Below are 21,933 nucleotides of genomic sequence, written 5' to 3'. Positions count from 1 at the left end.
AAAGAGGTCAATCAGAGCGACCTTCTCCTCCACGACGCCACTCAGCGGCGTACCCACGGCTTCTCCTCGCTCAGCGTCTCCGAGATTCCCTCCTGCGCTCCGACCGTGGCGATCGGAAACTCCGACCTTTCCATGGCCGGGGCTCGCCTGCGGAGGCCGAGCAGCGGCGCCCGGCAGGAGCCGGCTAAAAAAAGGCCCTTGACCTTCGTCTTCCTGGCAAGATGATCTCAGGACAGCAGGTCTTCTGATCCATCTCGACAACTTTGTCTTCCAGAGAAACTTTTACCAACTGGTAGGAGGTCGCAAGGCAACGCTGGTTCTCCTTCTGGGATATCAGGAGGGAATTTGGTTTCTTATGATCCTTCGGAGGAGCACGCACGCATTCTGTTTCTGTTTCCATTTCAGCGAGGGGTTTAGGGTCTCCAGCACCAGGTGACAACCAGCGACCTTCCAGGTTCAGGCACAAAGGTCGCAGTGCTTCAGTCACTTGTGTCACACACACACACGAACACATCTTAGTTTAAAAAAAAGAACTTTATTAATACTCTTGTTAGAAACAGAACAGATATAAAAGGATCTCATTCTAAGAGTTATCTTACAGAGCATCGTGGCTTTTGCTTCAGAAAACAGAAACAAAATCAGCTACTGGTGAAAAAATCAAATAAAAAAAGGTTGTTTTTTTTATATACCCTGCAGCTTATTCAAAGTGAGCGTTAAAGAGCGTTTCCCCACGTCCAGGCCTGGAAAACAAGAGTCTGTGGAAAGTTTTGTCATCAAAACGATGCTCCTGTTGCTACATTAAGGCCAGAAAAACGCCCCCTACAGACGTGTGGAAAAACATCCTTGGTAAAGTGACGACGTCATTTCTGTCTTCAAACTTAAATAGTTTTTGAAATTAAATACAATTAAAAAAAAAGAACAACTTGTCCCAAGAAGAAAGCAAGCGAGTATTGCACAGACAGACCTCCTAGTAGCCTTTGACAAAGCCAAAGCCAGTGGCTAGAAAGAAGAACAGTCACAGCAGAGGCCATCAGAGGCAGCGGCCACGTGACGCTGTGGCTTCTGCGTGGAGATAAAAAGAAGAAGAAACTGTGAGGAACGCAGCCGCGTGGAGGGCGGGGCCTGTTGTTTCAGAGACCTGCGGCAAAGCGTGGCAGGAAACTGAGGGAGTGTCGGACACACAGTGCTGCTGGGGGACCAGGAGACCCTCCTCCCTCTCTCAGATCCCACATCCAGCCCCCCTAGAGAGCCCCGCCCACCACCACCACCACCACCAGCGCCACCCAGACGGTCGGCACGGCGACGGAGAAAAACCACAGTGAGGAAAATAAATATTCTGAAATGATGCATTTCACTCGGCGTCCACAACACAAGATCCCGGTTTTCGAGTCGAAAAAGAAGAACCATAAAAAAAAAAAATGTCAGTGAACACAACAACAACAACAACAACAACACAAACAAATCAAAAAGATGCAGCGTTAAGCAAATCTAAAAATCATCCGCTGTGGTTCCCCAGCGACAAGAAGGAAAAAGGAAAGTCCGGATCAGTTCAACTGACAAAGCTCGTCTCTTCTAACTCATTCTGGACACAATGCATGATGGGAGAGGAGGAGGAGGAGGAGGAGGAGTGTGGAGATCTTTGATTTTGCTCTGGAGGTTTTGGTTTGTCAGGTCCATGGTTTCCTGGGGTGGGCGTCGCTGCCGGCAGGACGGCCCCCCCGGCAAAAAAACAAATGCTCTGGGTTTGATTTGTCTCTTTGTTTCGTCGTCATTGTCCTGGTTTTGTTTTGTTTTGTTTTTTTACACGCTGCAGATCTTGTGGTTGAACTCGGTGGAGGTCGTCTCCCTGCGGATGGGGGCCGGCGGGACGCCGCCCCCCCCGCGGTGCTGGTGGTTGTCGGGCAGCGTCAGGCTCAGCAGGCTGGTGCAGGTGGGCAGGTAGACGTGCTGGACGTTCTCCACCTCTGAGCGGCACACGGGACACAGCTGCGGGGGGGGGGGGGGAGAGAGAGAGAGAGAGAGACAGCAGGGTGAGTAAAGAAAAAAAACAAAGTTGCGTTTCGTTGGTGAGAAACGGCAGAAAAGAGTCGAGTGTGAAAACCACGAGGATGCTGAGCGTCAGCCGAGGCCGGCGGAGGCTGAGACACTCATCACTGGAGGAGGGGGTGAGGTAGCAGTTCAACCACTGCTGAGTGTGTGTGTGGGGGGGTGTGTGAGAGATCCTGCTGCCTTCAGCAGCAGCAGCAGCAGGTCAGTGTTGTCAGTGAAGTCCGCTGGTGCAGCTGCAGCTTCAAGTCTTCAGCTTTCTCTTTCTCCTCAAGTTGTCGTCATTGTTGCGCTGTGTTGGTGACATTTTGTCAGGACTTTGGGGATTTGAAGGCTGTTTTTGTGCGTCGGGTCTTTGTTACAGACAGCAGGAAATGGAAACAGCTGCAGCGAGTGCATTTTCCCATGCAGTGCAGCAAGTGTTGTGTCCACCTTTCACCCTGGAAACAACTGCCAGTTGCAGAACTTTGACTTATTTGGCTCCATGTGGCAAACCACCTTCTGTATATCGCCACCTCCTGGCTGCAATGCAATGCTTTATATTGGAGCCATTATGGATTCGCATTCGATTTTTTTTTTTTACACATGTAGTTAATCTATTTATAAGAGTGTAGTGGCAGGAAAGAGCAACTCACCCTAGAACAAGTTACTTTAAATGAGTTTTTTTTAAAGTTGACTCATTAGAAGTCAGCTTACGGTCAGAGGATCAAAGCTGGGTGGGTTTTTCTCTTCTCTCATGTAAAACTGGGTCACATTGCAGCCTCAACATTATTGAAGGGTTCAATAAATTATTATTATTACTATTATTATCATTATTATTATTATTATTAATGTGTCACATTGTGAAATTTAGGCTGTCAGGAAAAGAATCGCCGCTTGTCCATGAATGCATTGGGAAGGTGGATCACTCCACCGAGGAGGCATGAATTCAGTGGGCCGCTCTCTCACCTCCAGCTGGTTGGCGCAGCTCTGGCAGCAGACCATGTGACCGCAGGGGCAGAAGGCGGCGTCGATCTCCTCCTCGCAGCACAGCATGCACAGCAGCGCCTCGCGCAGCTTCTGCAGCCGCTCCTGCAGCGCCCGGCTCTGCCGGCAGCTGCCGCAGTCCGGCCCGTCGTCCTCGCCGCGGCCGGGCGAGGAGGCGGAGCGCACGCTGCCGGCGGGCCGCGGGCTCAGGTCCGACACGCCGGAGTGGTAGAGGGCGCGGCGGGCGTGGTCGTACACCTCCTTGGAGGTGCGGCGGATGTCGAAGACGTACTTCTTGCCCAGGTTGATGTTGTCGTTGAGGAAGAGCGACGCCAGGTGGCCCTTGAAGTCGCGGCTGTACTGCATCATCACGGCGTCCGTCACCGGTGTCGCACCTGCAGGCGGAGGAAGGAATGACGGCTGAGTGAGGTGTGCGTGTGCGGCGTGGAGCTCTGCACTGCGTCTCCCTGTCACTGATTGACCAGACCAAGACTGCTCACAGCCCGGTGGGGTCGAGCGGGGGGGGGGGGGGGGGGGGGTCGAGCGGTGGCGGGGGGGGGGTCGAGCACTCGCCACTGTACATAAAGTCCCTGAGGCGGTGGAACCGTGTCAACTACTCTGTGTTTCCAGTCAGGCTCATTTGGGTCAAGGTCTGTGGTTCTTAGGTGCCAGGCGCCTGAGTGGCAGCGTGCGGGCTTGTAAAAGAATAACTGCACAAGGAGCCAAACTTTAGCTCAGCGAGTTGCAGTTTGACTGCGAGGCACCGTGAAGCAGGTCAGCGTGGTTCTGCTTGGATGGATCACCCACAGGTCCAAGAAGCAGTGAGCAGCAGCTGGCTCCACTCTGCTGGGTCGGCTCCTCCACGCCAGGCTGCACAACACGTCTCATCGCAGTACTGGGGCTCACCTGTAGAAGGCGTGCGTCTCGGTGACGGCGCGGTACAGGCCGCTGGCCGCCCGGTTGCTGATGAGCTTGAACATCAGCACCACGTTGTCGCTGGCGTCGTTGGTGACCGTCAGGTAGACGCTCTTCCCCGACTGGGTCGCGATCTGGATGACGGCGTAGCTGACCCTGAGGGGCGAGAGAGAGAGTGAGTGAGTGAGAGAGTGAGAGTGAGAGAGTGAGTGAGGGTGAGAAAGAGTGAGAGAGAGAGAGAGAGAGAGAGAGTGAGAGAAAGTGAGAGAGTGAGTGAGGGTGAGAGAGAGAGTGAGGGTGAGTGAGGGTGAGAGAGAGAGAGAGAGTGAGGGTGAGAGAGAGAGAGAGAGGAGTGAGAGAGTGAGAGTGAGAGTGAGAGAAAGAGAGTGAGAGAGAGAGAGTGAGAGAGGGAGTGAGAGAGTGAGAGAGAGAGAGAGGGAGTGAGAGAGAGAGAGAGAGAGGAGAGAGAGAGAGAGAGAGAGGGAGTGAGAGATTGAGAGTGAGAGAGAGAGAAAGAGAGTGAGAGAGAGAGAGTGAGAGAGGGAGTGAGAGAGTGAGAGAGTGAGAGAGAGAGTGAGAGAGAGAGAGAGGGAGTGAGAGAGAGAGTGAGAGAGAGAGAGAGGGAGTGAGAGAGAGAGAGAGGGAGTGAGAGAGAGTGAGAGAGAGAGTGAGAGAGAGAGTGAGGGTGAGAGAGAGAGAGAGAGAGAGTGAGTGAGGGTGAGAGAGAGAGTGAGAGAGTGAGAGAGAGGGTGAGAGAGAGAGAGAGAGAGTGAGGGTGAGTGAGGGTGAGAGAGAGAGAGAGAGAGAGAGAGAGAGAGAGAGAGAGAGAGAGAGAGAGAGAGAGTGAGGAGACCAGAGTGGCTGGAGGAGTGATGGTACCAGCTGGAGGTGTGGGGACCTACGTGTTGACCAGACTGAAGTCCTCCTTGCAGACGGCGATGCCGTCGGGCCCGACGCCGATGGCCAGGCGCTGGCCGGCGCCGTCCCGCGCCCAGTGCCACTCCACGCCGTAGTGCTCCAGGGACGAGACCAGCTGCAGCGCCTGGTACTCCACCGAGCCCTGGCTCAGGCCCTCCAGCCTCTTGTGGCGGGAGACGATACTGTGGCAGGGGAGGAGGAGAGGAGGAGGAAAAAAAAAAAAAAGCCCAGTGTGAGCGAGCGTGAGCTCAGACAGGAAGTGACATCACAGGACGCAATTTATCCGCAATCTCGCAGAAGGGCATCGGTGATGCATGCACGCAACCGTGCATGCCATGCATCATTTAGTGCATTAAGTGCAGCTGCCAGTGGAGGGAGGCGCACTTCTCTTCTGGACTTTATTCATGCAATACTGTGTCGAGGCTCCTGAACAGAGTCGCATGGCAGGGCCGCTGCACTGCAAGGCAGTAACTGCATCCACCCTCCGTGACTGCAAGAGGAGACCAGCGCCTGGAACCATGGAGGCAGCTCCAGGGCTCCGCCTCCATCATTCAAGAGTCAAAAGCGTGTCTCCACCTCCAAGGTTCCAGCCTCCACCTCTCAGGCTGATGGGGGCCAACATCTTGTCTACGTGTCTCCATCAGTCCACAGGTGAACTTCCACGGCGGGTCGTCCTACCTGCTTAGCGTGGCGGCGCTGGGCTCCTCCCCGCACAGCTGCGAGTACCAGTACTGCGCCGTGTTCTGGTTGTAGTCGCCAAACTCGGCCTGGGCCAGCAGGGCGCTCAGCTCCTCCGCCTGCTCCGAGCCCATGCGCAGGTGGCCGTGGTGGAGGTCCTCCTTGACGTGCGTGAAGAAGAGGTGCCTGGGAGGAGGAGGAGGAGGAGGAGGAGAGAAGAGGAGGAGGAGGAGGTCAACTATCAGTTTCTGTTTGTGAAAACCTCAAAGTGAAGCGCAGAAAAGAAACTTCCTGTTTATCTGATGCTCTTTGCAGGAGCCCTGACAGGCCTTGTGTGTGTGTGTGTGTGTGTGTGTGTGTGTGTGTGTGTGTGTGTGTGTGTGTGTGTAGCAATGGGAGCGCTGATGCAACAAAAACATTTGTTCAGCAGTGACTCACTGTCTTGTCCCTTTCAGTCTCTTCCTAATGACAAACGTCCCTCTGGCAGTGGAACTTGGACGGTGCCGAGCCAGCAGGAACCAGTTGAGCACCAGTTGAACCCCCCCCCCCCCCCCCCCCCAAACATACACACACACACACCAGTGCTAGCGGTTTAATTTTAGAGGGCGCGGTGGTTTGTGTTTAATGTGATCTTTGATGCTTCAAAGTGTAACAGGAGTTATTGTTTGGGCTGAAGGAGTAAACCAGCAGCGTCCGGGCCGAGACACACAGCAGCTGCAGCTGCTGCTGCTGCTGCTGCTGCTGCTGCTGCCTTTGTTTTGACCTGCAGGAAGTGAGGGATTGTTGCCGAGCGGTGCTGAGACGCAACATCACTGGGACTAGACTGTCCTGGGTTTGAACTGTAGTAACCCCGGCCCCCCCCCGCAGGATTAAGAAGATTGCACCGTGCCGTCACCTGCTTCTGTCCGACAGGTTAAACAGCTTTCCAGGTGACTGCTGCTCACCATCAGCTGCAGGGATCCTGTTTGGCCACCTGCTGCCGCTCCAAACAACCCCCCCCCCCCCCACGTTAACACACTGTTTACTGCACGTGGTTGGACGAGCAGACAAACACCGAGGGTTCGACTGCAGCAGCAGCAGCAGCAGCAGCTGTGATTGGCCCTGCTTCCTCTGGTTGTGTATGTTGTTGTTGGGAGATTGTTGCCTGAAGCTTTGGAGCTTTTCATTAAAAACCATGAAAGAGCGTCTCCTCCGGCCCCCCAGGGGGGGCTGCGGCTCCACTTTGAAGCAGCCCCACGTTGAGACAGACATTTTTATGTTGTGCAAATCAGGTCAGACTGTGACTGGAGGATATTTCAGAGGCTTTGGAGGGACTCTGGTGATGAAAGGGCGTCGATTGGTCGCTTGCATTGGGAGAATGGGAGGAGGCGTGTTCCACATCTCGTGTTTGTTCGTGTTTCTTTTCTTTCCCAAAGAAAACCCATCCCGCCCACATCTCCAGAGGGACCACACTGCAGGCGACGCTTCCTCCGTTTGTCACCCGGGAATTAAAAAAGAAACCCCTATGACTCCCGAGGAAGCGGCTGCGTTTGCACAACCTGCGTCGTGGAGCCGCTGTGTTGTTTGCCAGCGTGCCTGCACTGCATTCCTTGCAGCAGCAGCAACAGCAGCAGCAGCAACAGGGCGCACTCCTGAGAAGCAGCTGCCAGGCCAAAACACTGTCGGCCCGCCTGCCAGCACGGCCCACCATAACAGCGCCCCCCTCTGGTGGACAAGCCTCAGGGATAACAAACAGAGCTTTGATATGGTGTTAAACATCCACACACACACACACACACACACAGTGTGTTCTATTGTGTCAGGCCCAGCAGGCGTCATGTGACGCAGCGCTGCTAGCTAGCTACCTGCCTGACGCAAACAATAGGCCCCGACAAAGGCCGTTGGCGAGGGTTACTAGAGGGCGAGCGGCAGAGGTTACTGCAGTTCAGCCTTCAGCCCTCGCTTGCGGCTCTTCATAACTTTTTACAGCCTCCCGCTTTCTTAATAACATTTGAATTTTTTTTTATTTTTTATTACTTTATAGCGCTCGTCCCAGTACGTCCGCCTGGGAGGACGCAAACAGAACTTCCCAGGGGTTTTATTCTGGTGTTTGGGGGTTAGCGGACAGAGAGCGAGAGAGAGAGAGAAAGACACCTGACTCGTGCATTCCTCAATGTTGTTGTTAGCATGCTTGTGTGTTTAAAAACACTGGGTGCGTGCGTGTGTGTGTGTTGTTTCGCTGAGCTGGCACCATAAAAGAGAAACCCAGAGGTAACTGGAGTTCACCCGCAGCAGTTTTCTGACCGACTTTCCCTGAGCTGCTTCTGAACGCTGCTGCATGCGCAGGTGGGAGGAGGAGTTTCACCCGACAAAACCACATGAAGCTGCGTCTGCTGCTGCTGCTTGTCTATGTAGCAAAGATACTGATGGCAGCAGATGATCCTGCCATGTAGACAAACGTCCTCGCTTGAACAGGAAGCCGAAACTCCAGCAGGAGGCTGTAACCAGAGGGCTAAGTGGGCAGTTAGCTGGAGATGTGGCTATTGGGACTATCAGCAGTGTGACGCTGCTCCACTGGAGTCAGCCACGCAAACACAATGATCTCAATATTCCCACAAACGCCCTCGGAATGGAAACCAATCATTTTCCGTTGTGGTTTTCCTGTGTCCTGCGGGTGCGACTGGTCAGCGTGCGCCCCAGCGCACAAGATAAACACGATGGTGACGGTGGTGAGGGAGCTTCAAGTCGTCCGCTCCTGTGGAAACCAAAGATTTCAAAGCTGACGCACGTGATCGTAGCCTGGCACCGTGTGTTCGTCGCCACCTGCCAACGCACTGCCGAGTCATCTGACCCGGGGGGGGGGGGGGGGTGAAGCCAAACTGACCCCTCCCTCCCTCCCTCCCTCCCTCCTCGAGCCCAGGGAGGCAGCTGTTCCAGGATCAGTCGGGCCCAGTTGCTGTAACGCCGTGTCAACATGTGTCAGCGCGCAGCCACGGCGCCGAGCCGGTCACATGACACCGCGGGACTGAGAGAGAGAGCGAGAGAGAGAGAGAGTGCTGCTGACCGAGGCTCTCTCCACTTGGTCCTCCTCCAGCCTCCATCCTGCTCTGTCCTTCACACTCATAAGAGGCTTAATAATGGACGGCACAAAGCCTCCCTGAAGTCCCACGGGATATAAATAACAACGTCTTCTTCTTCTTCTTCTTCATCATCGCTGGGTGGGGATGAAAAGGCCACTTGCGGCTGTGGGAGAAGGCGAGGACGCTTGATTGGCCGGCTGGAATAATTCAATTAAAACCGTGCCTGGACTCCAGGAATATTTGAAACGGGTCATCGGCTGCGGCGGCCGAGCCAAGACGACGAGGAGGAGGAATTAAAATAATTCCTCCTCCGTTTGTTTTCTCCCTCTCCGGCCTTTAAAATGCCTCCGTTTTTTTGTTTTTAATACACCTTCCAACCCCGAGTTATAAAGTGCTGGAGAGGATCGTAAAACACCAACACCAGGGAACATAAACGGATCCAGCCGCTCTTCTTGGGTGCGACCCCACCCCTCCATAAAGTTGGAAAAGTGTTTTCTTCAGCCCTGAAACCCGGCGCCTGCTCCTTCAGCGGCGCACAAAGAGGAACAGAATGTCCCCAAAGCCTCAAGTGAAACCCAACACCAGCAGAGCACCAGCCAATCACTGACCACGCAGCTCCAGGCCTGCTCCAAGAGCAGCAGCAGCAGCCCGGAACAATCCAGGGGGGCTCGGGAGCAGAGTCAAACCAACGGGAGCGGAGGTTACTATCTGTCAACGAACTGCAGTAACCCCGGCGGAAACATCCTCCCCTCCCCTCCCCCTCCCTTCAGTGAGAGAGAGTCATGCACCCGCGACTGCTGTAGATTTTAACCACCAAATTCTGTTCTGGGCGGAGCTTCTAAAAAGCATCGCGCTCAATAAGTTCAGAGTGTCAGGGTTCCAGAGTGAGGAAGAGGAGGAGGAGGAGCAGAGAGTGGAGGTGCGAGCACAAACAAACCAACGACAGCCCCCCCCCTCATTCTGCCACCGCAGGCTGCTGCTGCGACTTGAAAACAAGCAAAACAAGGCCAAGGTAGCGACGGTGAGCGAGAGCAGCAGCAGCAGACTGGGAGCAAAGTGAAGAAGAGGAAGAGTGAGGATTAAAAGTGTGGCTGCTGTCCCGGCACATCAGAGGGACCGCCAGTGGGATCACACCCAGCGACTGCACAAAGAGTCGTGCCTGTGTGTGTGTGTGTGTGAACAGAATGAATTCCCTCTCCTCTCCTCCACAGCTCCGTCGGAGAGATGAAGTCTCTGTGTTTTTTGATTCATGACTTTGACTCATTCAGGGATTTGACCGTGACCGTTTGACTTCAGAAAGACGCTGAGTCAGGCTGAGCAGAGCCGTCGCGCTCACTCAAACTTTTCCTTCTGGGAAACTGGCACACACACACACACACAAAAAAAAAAATCCAATGATGATGATGATGATTCTTAAAAAGATTAAAAAAGAAAAAAGAAAAGAAAAGAAAAAAGAAGCAACAAAAGCATGTGACTGCCAGGCCTCCTCTCAGGCGGCAGCATTGTGCGCAGAGCTCAGCGGTGTTGGAACGCAGCCCACTATTCACCATTCAGGGTCAAATCAGCAGCGGGCCAGAACCGCAGGTCCAGGTGTTTTATTCTGGTCTGGGATGCTTTTCCAGTGATCCCAGTGCATCACTGGCCACTCCCTTGACGGCCGCTCTCATTGGTCCACCCTGCCTGCCGCGCTGCTAATGAGATAATAGGGGTTAAAGGAGCGCTTGCTGAAAGATGTGGCCAGATTAAAAACAAGGAGGGGGAGGGGGGGGGGGGGGGGTTGTGGGGGGGGATGGGCGGGGCTTCTCGGTCCAAACTCATTTGTTCTGGCCGTGGTTCTCCGCCAACGTCAGGGACGGCCATAAAGCCTCTTAATGGCCGTGTTGACCTGACATTTGCCTGATCAGAATGTTAAGTACACCACCTAATGAAGGGGAAACATTCACATGTGGACCCCCCCCCCCCCACCCCCACAGCCTCCTCTCCCTGGAAAGTGCTGCTTAATGATGTAGATAACAAGGAGCACTTTCAGCTTTGCCAGAATGTTTTTGTTTTTGTTTTTTTGTTATCTCGTCTTGATACCGAGGCGATAAAATTGACACAGCTGCACAAACAAAAGCCAAATGGCTCCTACTGTATCGAGCCGACCTTTGACCCTGAACGGGGAGAAAGAAAAAAAAACAAATCTGTGTAGTGCGTATGGTGGGCGTGCTTATCGTTATGCGAGGCAGCTTCACTGCACGACTTGTTTCGAGGCGTCGGATTAGAATGCGTGCTGTAAATCTTCCCTGCCAGGAGGACGGCAGCTTCATTAATGCAGCAGCAGCAGCAGCAACCACGGCAACAAACAGTGGGCTGCATGTGGGCACGAGCGGCGGGGTGACCTGCCTGCCTGCCTGCCAGGCTTGACGTGGCAGAGGAGCAGCGCAGCAGCGCAGCAGCGCAGCAGCTTACATAAGCGGCTCCGACACGCTAGGTCCGGCCGGCGCGGGTTACGTAAGAAGGCGTTCGTTGAAAGGGAAAAAAAAAAGAAAAAGGAGAGAAAAAAAAAAAGGCGGTCGGCGGCTGAAAGCCCCCCCCCCCCCCCATCTTCTGCTTCTCCTCTGCTGGAACATTCAGTCCAACTCACGCATGCTGCTTACTGCCAGTAACGTTGTGGGGGGAGGGGGGAGGCGGGGAGCATAGTTTCAGCAAAGTTCAACGGGTGGGAGGGGCTTAGATATTTAAAAAAAAAAAATACACCCGAAGGCATTTCCAACTTGCAGCCATGTCTTATCTAAAGAGACAGCAGTTAAAGCTGTGTGCGTTTGCGGTGCGAGGCTATAGGCTGCGGGAGAATGTAGGTCAAAGGTCGAGGCACGATGAGCTGCCGCCAGGGCTCGGGAACGTCCTCCAGAAAGTGTTTGCACAAAAGAGTTATACCAACAAAGAGCTTTTTTTTTTTTAATGTTCTGCTTTTTCCCTTGCAGGGAAACGCAGCCAGAATTTCCAATATTTCAGTCCCATTTCTCCGCCAATGCACAGAAACGGAGCCTCTTGATCCAAGCCAGGCGTTCCCCTCCACAGCAGGCCTGCCAGTCACAGAAAACTAGAAAAAAAAATCTACATTTACATCTTCAGCTGCTGCCACTTTTCAGACAGCATTGAAGACAACTGAAAAAAAAACAAACAAAAAACCTGGCCCTTTGTGATGTCACAAGCTGCGTTTTCATTACCCCTAGAATTGCACAAAAGCTAACAATGGCAATTAAAACCTGTGATGGAGACGCAGCTACAGAGCCCCCCCCCCGCCACCTCACCTCAGAGAGAAAGGTTGGAAAAAGTTTTAAAAAGTTGACTTGAGCCGACTTGAGTCTGCGTTACATTTGACTTCCCAGAGTGCTCCTGGCCACCAGGAGTGAAGACAAAGGTTTGGCTCTCAGCGACGTCGCCCAGCAGCAGCAGAAGGCTTCCAAGATGTACAAAAAACAAACAAACTACACAACACAAAAACTTCAGGCAACACCAGGGCAGCTCGGCGGTGTCGGTCGGTCGGTCGGTCGGTCGCTGCACCTTCGTCTGTCAGTGTGTCAGTCTGTGTGTCTGTGTGTCGTCTCCTCTCCGTCTTTATCTCTCCGTTTTCTGCTCAACCCCGTGACCCTGCCCACCTGACGCCAGCCATCTGTTGATAACCCCCCCCCCCCCCCCGCTTATCAGCCGAGGTCAGCGCGCAGGCAGCCAAGTGCCCCCCCCCCACCCCTCTCACTTTCTTCCTCTGAAGCTCGGCCAAAACTGGTGGCAGCAGGAAGAGGAAGTGTGAGCTGAGCGGCGGCACTGGCTGCTGCTGCTGCTTGTTGTTTTTAGTTAGAAAAAAACAAAAGGGGCAGAACGTGTTGCGAGAGCAGCAGTTGTTGTTGTTGTTGTTGTTGTGTTTGTGCTGGACGGGGGCAGAGTGCGGGTGAAGTGGCGGAGCGCCGCTGAGTGCAGTGCCAGACGACTGCAGCCAAAGCCGATAGGTGTCGCTTTAATGAGCAGCGCCGGCGCCGTGCTGCGTCCCAGCAGCGCGGCGCCGCTTCAAAGCAAAGCAAACTCACTTTCAGTCCCCTCGACCCGACTGGGATCAGCAGAATCAAGCGCCTGCCGCGGTGCAGCAGCCCTCACTGATGATGGCAAATTAGGAAATGAAAACAGCAGTGCTATAAATAGCTGGAGAGAGAGAAAGCCCGGCAGGCTGGAGACCAGGACCTGAGTCGGGACCTGAGTCAGGACCTGAGTCAGGACGTGGACTGGTCCAGGCACGCCACCTTGTTCTGACTCTCTCACTCTTCTGCTTTTAAATAGCCCACCTCCAGGGCAAGCAGCTGGGAGTTTGTTGATCAAGCTTTGTTCTGTTTGGATTCGCCGGAGGGGATTCTGGTGCCCGCTCAGCGAAAGAGTTCTTTCAAAATAAACTACAGCGGGGAAAACTTTTTTTTTTCTCTCAAAACTGAACGATTGTGTCTTGGTGAGAGTCATAAAGTGCACAGTCACAGTCACAGTGCCACTGTAAAGACAGCGAGCGAAGCGGCTCGGCAGGCGGACCTGCAGAACCTTCTGCTGACCCTCACAAAGACCTTCTGGCCCAAACAAGGGAGACTGAACGTGCGTTAGGATAGTAGTCCCTCTGTGTGTGTGTGTGTGTGTGTGTGTCTGGCCTGTTGCACAGTTTCCAAGCAGCGTGTTCCAAAGCTGTGGCAGGGGTTTGGTTTGGTTTTGTGCAACTGAACCGGGAGTTGTTTAGCAGTTGAGCGAGGGCAGCGACTGAGGGCCTGTGGCTGCAGCCTCAGAGTGACACACCTCAGAGTGACACACAGCCCCAGAGCTGCTGGATCACATTTCCTGCCTGTTGCTCAGACACAATGACCTATAGTAACCCTGAGAGCGCCCAGGAAGGAGGTTACTGCAGGGCACTTCACTGTAGCGGAAAGACAGCGGCGCTATTGTGTTGCAAGCCAGCGGCTCCTTGTAGTTAAAAATGACGAAACGATGATAAGGCGGCGTCGCTTAATTTAGACGGGCGGCTGATTGGGCAGAGATAAGGATGAGAGCGTGTGTGTGTGTGTGTGTGTGTGTGTGTACCTGGTCTGTTCCTGCAGGATGAGATGAGGCTCCACGAAGAACTTGACGCGCAGCCTCAGCCGGCACGGCGCCACGCTGTCCATCTGCTGGCAGATGCGGTTCCTCAGATTGAGCCACAGGTTCTCTCCTTTGCTGCCGGTGAACTGCAGGCCCAGGTAGTCCACCTCAATGATGCCCAACTTCCTGCACACCTGCACGGGGGGGGGCGGCAGAGAGCAACGCTCGGTCACTTCACACGCACACCTGGGGGAGTCGGGCTGGTGGGGGGGGGCTGGTGGGGTCAACAAAGGAGTCCCCGACACCTGAGAGGATCTGCATTATTATGGGCTGCCTCAGAAAACAATGGGCTGCCTGTGGAGGAGCGGAGGAGCCGCTTGTGGTTGGAAACGCTTCATTATCAGCTCGTGTAAAGAAACACAGTGTTTTCTCACACTGGCAAACGCAGGGATTGTTTCTGCTGTATTCAGTGCCAATTGGCCCCTTTATTTGGGTTTTTTTATTATTTTTTTTATAGTTTTTTTTATTTTATTTTACCTGCTGTACAAAAGTACAAGAATATTCCCATGGATTTGCTGGCGAACCTCTGCCCCTGTAGCGGCTTCACACGAGAGTCACACAAGGGTTAAAAGTTCCCCCTGTACCAAAGAGAAAAAAGGGGGCCACAATCCCACGGCCCCTCCTCAGCAGACACTTTTTCTTATGCAATTTAGGAGCCTGGAGGCTGAGATGAAGAGAGAGAGAGAGAGAGAGAGAGAGAGAGAGAGAGAGAGAGAGAGAGATCCAGCAGGAAGGTCGGGATGGGTGGCATAAAACTAGAAGAAGAAGAAGAAGAAGAAAGTCTACCAGCGAGGCAAAGCTCGGCTCGCTCGGGGGTTCCTGCATCCCTCTGTCTGGAGGGAGCAGTGTAGGAACAAAGTCAGAGGGGGAGGTTTCGCTTTGGCTGCAGGGTGAACTGTAGTAACCCCGGCCAAAGCCATCTGCCGCTGACTCGTAAGCCGCGCAGGAGAAAGAGGCGAAACTTTTCTCAGAGGTTTGACGGTCAACTAACTTCTCTCTCTTTCTCTCTGTCTCTCTCTCTCTCTCTCTCTCTTTCTCAGCTTGTAGTGTGGCAATACTATTATATATAAATAATGAAATGAATGCGCGCTTCCAGGACTGAAACGGAAGTGAAGGTGCAGCCAGTTGATGCATTTCCCCGCACCGACACACAGACGACTTTAATCTCTACTTTAAACATTGTTAAAAAAAAAAAAGAAAAAAAAAAAGAAAGAAAGAAAGAAAGAAAGTTGACTGTAGACGCGACAAGTTTTGCGCGACCACAGATCCGTCCGGCTCGCGACACCCGGCGCGTGTCACCCGTGCCAGTCGTGACGCCAGAAGCGCGGCTCCCACCTTGTTCAGGCAGTCCTCTCCGTTCCCCTTCGCGTCCACTTCCACTTCCATCACCACGGCATCCGGGCGAGTAACGTGGCACAGCATCGCGCTGCGGTCGCCTTTCTTCTTTTGGAGGGAAAAAAGCAGCGACAGTCTTTGGTGCGCTGTGCCGTCGCCACTCTTTCAGCCAACAAGCAGCAGAACACCTCTCTGAAGCCCTCTTCTCAAGACAGTGCCCCCCCCCTACATAGAGCCCTCGTCACTTTCCTCCGCGCCTCCACTGTGTGTGTGTGTCTGTGTGTGTGTGTGTGTGTGTGTGAGTGAGTGCAGCCACCAGCTGTAGGCTATATCAATGAAATGCCATGCAGCGCGCCGCCCACCCGCCGCGGACCAATGGCGAGTCGTGTCGCTTCGCCGCCGGGACGTCGACCGGCCAATGGGGAGCCGCGTCTCTTCCGCACGCGCTCCTTGGCTCGAGCTCGCCTCCCGTGCCACCCGCGCGTGTGACGGACTGTGAGTGCGGGAGCCTCGCTGCTCCCTCTGGCGGCCGATGGTACTCTTTTTTTTTTTTTTTTTTTCCACAGCGATTTATCTATGATATTGTTATTGATTTCATTTGTTATCTATTTATTTATTATTTTAGTTCAATTGATGTCATGTCGTTTCAGAAAAGTAAGTCAGAATGATCCATACTCCTGATCAGTTGGTGGCGCTAATGCACCAGTTTGTTGTTTGCCCACCGCCATAAAACCTCAAGAAGAAGAAGAAGAAGAGTTTAGCTCGAGCTCGGCGGGATTCTGGCTGAGTTTTGATGGAGTCGGGTGGCTTCGCTGCGTGGAACAAGGAGTGTGTTCCGAGGAAAGAGTCCAGGTAGAGCGGCTTTCTGTCTGTATGATCATAGCTTCACAGCCTGCAGACCCTGGCAGTGGCACCTGGCACCTCAGCCTCGAACTGTCCGAGCGCTTCTCACCTGTTCCTCATCACCAACCGTCCCCCTCACAGCCAGTGTGGCCGGACACGAGGACACTTTGAAACTATTAAACTGTCCATATACTGTTGTTGCCCTGTTGCTATCCATCATGACATGAAGCATGACTTTGGCTGATGTGACGGTGGATGCGAAGGCTTCTTGTGATGAGACAGATGGCGACAGGTGTGTCAGTGTTGTGTTGGGTCAGAGGTCTGACTGAATGTTGGTCAGAGGTTCTGGTGCAATTCAGTGGAAAACACGCATCGTGGTAATGACAGTGAGGACCTCGGAGAAGTCGGAGGCCACACGCTGAGGTTGAGAGCCATGACATTCATATCTTACTGGCTTGCTTGTTTTCTTTTCTTTTCAGATTGAGCGAGAGCCACAACATTGCCACTGTGCTCCCTTCTCTCCACGCCGCTCCGGATCGGCCGCGTGGACCAGAGACGCGTGTCTCCCGGACCGTACGTCAAAACGGTGGTGAGTCAGGAATGTTTGCAGCCGTCTCTTCCGGCTCGTACCCTCGGAATCAGAGCGTTTCCCACTACTGCATCAAAGTCACGTCAAAACAAACAGGGTTGTTCACGTTTGAGCGACGGCAACACAACAGTGATGCAACTGGCTCGTCACCTGCCAACCCCAATGTTATTCATTAATAGTCGCTGTGATTTCAATCCCGTAAGCCAACCAGTCAGCGGCTGACATAGTGCTCAGGGTTCGATCAGATGAAGAATCGCAGTCAGAGGTCTTGAGCCGCTGGGAAAAACAAAACAAAAACAAAAACCCAATCAAAATGCAGAACTGCACCACACCAAGACTTTTCTCAGTGGCCAACCTTTTCCACCGGCTCTCTATCAAGGCAGATGTGTGAGTCAAATCCAAAAAGCATTGAGCAAAACGTTCCGCTTGGTGTTGTCAACAAACGTGTCATTGGTAGCGTCACAACAAAAGGACGATGCAGTCGTCCATCACCGTGAGGCGAGTGCAGACACTCGGTGGTGTCTGAGACTCTCGCTAGTCAGGCTCTGCTTCACAAGCCTCTCTGCTGCGGGCTCGCAGTGCCTGGGTTTGCTCATCATTTGATGTTTGGCGACTTGCAGAGGGACGTTTACCCCATTCAATGTATTCAAGGATGCGTCCTCACTTTTGCTGCATCGGTGCTCTATGGAGGTGTTTTCCACTCAGCGGAGCAGACAGAGGGGAGACAATCACCAGTGAGTCGTGGAACAACCCCAGAATGCTTGGCTTTTCTTTGTCTGGAGGTTTTGGTGGAATCCAAAAGGGAGTCACTCTGGGGAGAGTTTGCTCGTCGCGTCTTCATCTGTGGTTGACTTGCTGCCAGCACGCAGGGAGGGGCTTCTTGGAGGCCAACGCCCTGAATTACATTTCCAATATCTTGTGACCCAGATTACATAAGGGTGTGCGCTCCATACGTCCCTATTCATGTTACATAATACCCACGCCGGCCTTATTGCGCCATGTCATGTCAGGCCAGGCCGCCGGTCATTATATGGACTGCACATCTGTCGGTAGTGGCCACAGCAAACGCATGGAGAATACAGAACAGCCTGCAGCGCTGCGGCCACGCCCGGTGTCATGGTTCGTTAACCGCATGCAAACTGCGCCGCTGTCTTTTCCACACTTACACCCTGAAGTGATATCCGTCTGAGCTCATCCAATATGTTTACGGATCGGAATGAAGTGATGGTGCCGCATTGATCATGGATCGTTGCTCTAATCTCTGTGCTGTGCTTGGTTTGGCAGCGGAGATCAAAGTTTTATTTTACAGCGTGGTGTTATGTCACAGAGGTCCAAGTGAAAAATGTACTGTCAGCATCTGCATCTGATGGTGATATGGAATCATTCCGAGCCACTGTGGTGGTACGTTGCCCTTTGCACGCTGAACCTTGACAGCGCAGCTGCTTATCAATGTGTGTGTGTGTGTGTGTGTGTGTGTCAACCGGTCAGCCAACACGGAGTGTCCCTTTGCCCTGCGGTGATGTAAGAACATGTACAGTGAATGGAGGGCGGTGGGGGAGGGGAGGGGGGGCGTCTGGACAGACCTCTAGACCGTACATGGAGAAGGCGACGCAGACAGAGCTGAGCTGCTCTCAGGACCAAACACCTCCTCACTGCTGCTCCTCCTCGTGGTAGAATCAGACCTCTTCAAACACTGAAACACTGTCCCATCACAGTGCACACAGCATTTGGCTGCTCTGCATGTTGTGATATGTGCAATGACAACAAAGTTGGATCTGGAGGTGAACGATGTGGATGTGGTGTAAACATTTGCGAGGGAGTTGTCTGGCCAACACTGCAGCGTCTAATAACTGCTTTGCCCCTTCACCAGATATGAAAACAACATCAACAGCTGCGAGGAGGAGAAGAAGAAGCAAAAAACCCCCACAAACATTCTGACATTAGACCTCAGCTTGTGCACATGTAGGTCATGTGTGTTTATTTTGTGCCAGGCATCTTTCCCCCCCCCGACCATCTGCGCTCTTCAGACTCCCGCTCCGTGGCTCTAGGTGTGACATCATGCGTTGTGACATCACTTCCCTCTGAGGCAAGTCACCGCTGACTCGACTGGAGCGTGAACACATAGCTATGGAGCTGCGCCGCCCGCGCGTGTGTGTGTGTGTGTGTGTGTGTGTGTGTGTGTGTGTGTGTGTGTGTGTGTGTGTGTGTGTGTGTGTGTGTGTCTGCCCGAGCACATGACATCCGAGCATCATCGCTGCCCGTCGTCTCCCCCTTCGCCAAAGCGCTGCCTCTCCCAGCGCAGATTATGTCAGAATGTGCGGCGCTAGCAGAGCTGCTGTGGCCGCCGCCACCGCCGCTGCTGCTGCTGCTGCTGCTGCTCCTCTGGATGTTGTTTTGGTCGCTTCCCTTCACTCTTGCAGTGAGCAACAAGGAAAAAGAGCGGCTGAGCGGCGAGGGGGCGTCGGCGACCAGCAGCTATGAGGAGAGGCCGGAGGGCCAGCAGCTCCTCCGAGTCAGACGGGAGCCGGGAGTCAGATTCCAGCGCTCCCTCCGAAGGCTCCTCGGACCCTGAGCCGGAGTCGGAGTCGGAGTCGTCGTCCGACCTGGACGTGGAGGCCAGAGGAGGTGCCATGAAGAGGAGCCAGGGGTTCAGCACCTCCTTCAGCTTTGCGGAAGACGACCAGCAGGAGGAGGAGCAGCAGCAGCAGCAGCAGCCGTTGGGCGACGAGGACGACGGCGGGGATGGGAAAAATTCCAACAACGGCGTTCCCGTCGTGGTCGTGGTCCCCCCGAGGGTAGTGGTGGAGGAAGCACCGGGAGGAGAGTCCAGGACCTCGACGGCCGGGACTCCGCCTCAGCGACCGGGGCTGTTCAGGCCTCAGCAGCTGTGGCTGGCGGTGAGCAGGTGCCTGTCGCTGCGCTGGCCGCCCTGCCTGTCCGTCAGCAGGCAGAGCAACGCCAAGCTGGCCTACCGCCTGGACCGACCCGAGGACGTCCAGACGTCCCTCAGCTCCGGGTCCCCCAATCCCAGCTCCTCCTCCTCCAGTTCCTATTCCTCCTCCCCTGCCGCCCCCATGCTGGTGAAGCAGCCGGACGAGGCAGCCCAGAGCACGGCGCCGGTGGCGGCCAGAGGCGGCGGTCCGGCCCCTCGCCGCGGCCTCTCCCGCTCCACCTCCAGGCTGCCGAGGGCGAGGGCGGCCGCCGACTCGGCGCTGGCCTCCTTGGTCCTGGAGCGGGAGACGTTCCTGAGGGTGGAGCTGGTGGAGTCGGGCGACGAGCGGGACGAGTCGCACTACCGAGCCGAGTGGAAGCTGTCGGAGAGGAGCCGCGACCTGGCGGAGGGGGTGTGGCTCTCCCGGAGCCCCAGGCTGCTGGTGGACTGACCCCGGTTCAGCCACTAGCACTGACTGTTGGCTAGGAGTGGCCTCGATTTGGCCGGCTAATCCTGCTAAGGTTGCTTGCGTGTGACGATGGGCGCAGAAGAGAACTGGAAGCCAGGCAGCGACTGCAGCTCGCCGCTCAGAGCGGATATTCCCAGAGACAAGCGGCGCTCCGAGTTAACCTTTGTTTCCGCCTCCCTGGGCCTCTCCCAGCGTCTTCTCCTTCTCCTTCTTCCTCTTCTTTCACACATGGCTGGTTCCATGTGGGAGGCAGCAGATATGCCACAGAATGCTCATGTGTTTATGAATAAAAGGCTCGTTTGTAACTTGGGCTTTGTTCTTATTTTCTCTCTAAATAAGAAGGTTCCAGTGCACACCTGGTGATCTGGTTAATTATGCTCTTAAAAAAAAAAACCACTCCGAGAACAGTCGGCAGTTTCTGTCTGCGGTCGCCCACCGTTTCAATCCTAATCTCTAAATTCACCAAGAGAGTTCAACGGCAGAAAGCACCGCTGCAATTCCAGCATCACTTGCTGCCAGCGGACCCTTGTAACTGGGAAGACCCCCCCTGCACAGAGCCCTCAACTGTACCCCCGCCTGCTGGGGGCGCTGTGTCAGCGGCATTTTCCACATTAGGAGAAAAGTGCCGTTGATATTCATCATTTCATTGTAGAAACCTTCAGGGTGTTGCTGTGAAGCAGCGGCTGAAGCAGCAGTTTGAGCCCCGTGTGCAGGCGGGAGCTTGCTGGGAATTACTGGAACGGCTTCCTGATGCCACTTCATTCCCGAGACGTTCCCTCAGCCGAGTGTTCAAATCAAACTCCGAGATCTCGGCGCCTCTCGGAACAACACGACGAGACAAAAGAGACAAATGAGATGAAGCTTGCAGATGCGTTGTGAAGCCGATGATTGACAGCAGCCCGTCCGGCTAATTAGGAGTCCTGGTGCCTGGCCCGCGCTCGCTGCTTCTATTTCCTGCAGTTGCGTGCGAGGCGGCTCTCACACGATCGCCTCTGACGGCGTCACTTTAAATGACGACCTCGCTCGTCCTCCTTGTTAGCGTTCTCCTCTTCCTCTGTGGCCTGTTCTCGCAGTCTGCTCTGCCACGCCAAGCATTTCCATGTTTTGACTGATGCGCTCCACGTTCTGTGTGCTGGTGTGGGTCCAGGGAGCAGCTGCAGATGCTGGGAGACAGTTGCCTGGCTCCACTGCCAGTGCAGCTTTCCATCATCGGTGTGCAGCAGGGAGTTAACGCGAGGGAGAAGTAAACCGATCGCCGTGTCAATCCCAGCAGGTCTGCTTCAGAGGTCGGAAACAGGAAAACCCAACGCCGGCGTTCCCTCGGCTCGTCTTCCCTTTGGATTCTGCTCAGTCCAGTTGTGAGTTTCCTCCCGGGCCACTTTCAGAACGACACGCGGTATTTCTGACCTTTCTGTCTTCTCCGTCTCCCGATGCCTTGTAAATCTTCTCTTGTTTTTCTTTTCTTTGACGTCCTGGAGTCTGGAGCGTTCTGCCAACCGCACCTCAAGTCATTACTCAACGTCTGCGCTTCTATTTCTGGCCCACGGCAACACCTGGGAGGTGGCGGAGAGGAGCGGCAGAGAGAAATCATCAGGCTCATCCGTTGTGAGGGTGGAGTTCCGTCCCCGAGGCCACAAAACTGGCAACCCGTCAGCGTTAATTCATTAGCGCCTCGTTAGGTGGAAGATCCACGTTCTGCAGATGGTGAGACATTGGATTCCTACCAGGATTGTGTAATTCTCTAATTGAAATGCAACACAGGACGAGTGTAGGACGCTTTATCTTCATTATCGAAGAAAAACATCCAATCATCCAATCGTTTGGAGTGATCCATCAGCCGGCCATTCATTTATTCTATGGCAAAGGAAAGGAAAAAGTCTTGCAGAGCAAACTTCAACCTCTGGAAGCAAAAAACCATTCAAAGTATGAATAAAATGGTAAAGGTGGTAAATCGTTTATCCTGTCAGTGTTGGAAGCTGGTTAATAACTTCTGTGCTGTCCGTCCCCCGTCCCCCCCCGCCCCCCGACCTCT

General features: G+C 54.1%; 1 protein-coding gene across 1 annotated transcript; it reads right to left on the bottom strand.

The window, feature by feature from the left end:
- Positions 1-519: 519 nt before the first annotated feature.
- On the bottom strand, positions 520-15,375 carry LOC142881922 (E3 ubiquitin-protein ligase MYLIP-A-like). The gene is given in 8 exon segments (XM_076016379.1): positions 520-1,986; positions 2,995-3,396; positions 3,398-3,407; positions 3,919-4,083; positions 4,830-5,027; positions 5,524-5,709; positions 13,677-13,867; positions 15,069-15,375. Coding segments are annotated over 8 exon segments (1,425 nt in total). The 5' UTR covers positions 15,156-15,375; the 3' UTR covers positions 520-1,800.
- Between the last annotated feature and the right edge of the window lie 6,558 nt (positions 15,376-21,933).

Source organism: Nelusetta ayraudi, unplaced genomic scaffold (genome assembly GCF_046127955.1).
Source record: "Nelusetta ayraudi isolate G7.1 ecotype Tasmania unplaced genomic scaffold, CSIRO-AGI_Nayr_v1 ptg000225l, whole genome shotgun sequence".
NCBI classification, from domain to species: Eukaryota; Metazoa; Chordata; class Actinopteri; order Tetraodontiformes; family Monacanthidae; genus Nelusetta; species Nelusetta ayraudi.
This window is presented reverse-complemented; position numbering and strand designations above follow the sequence as displayed.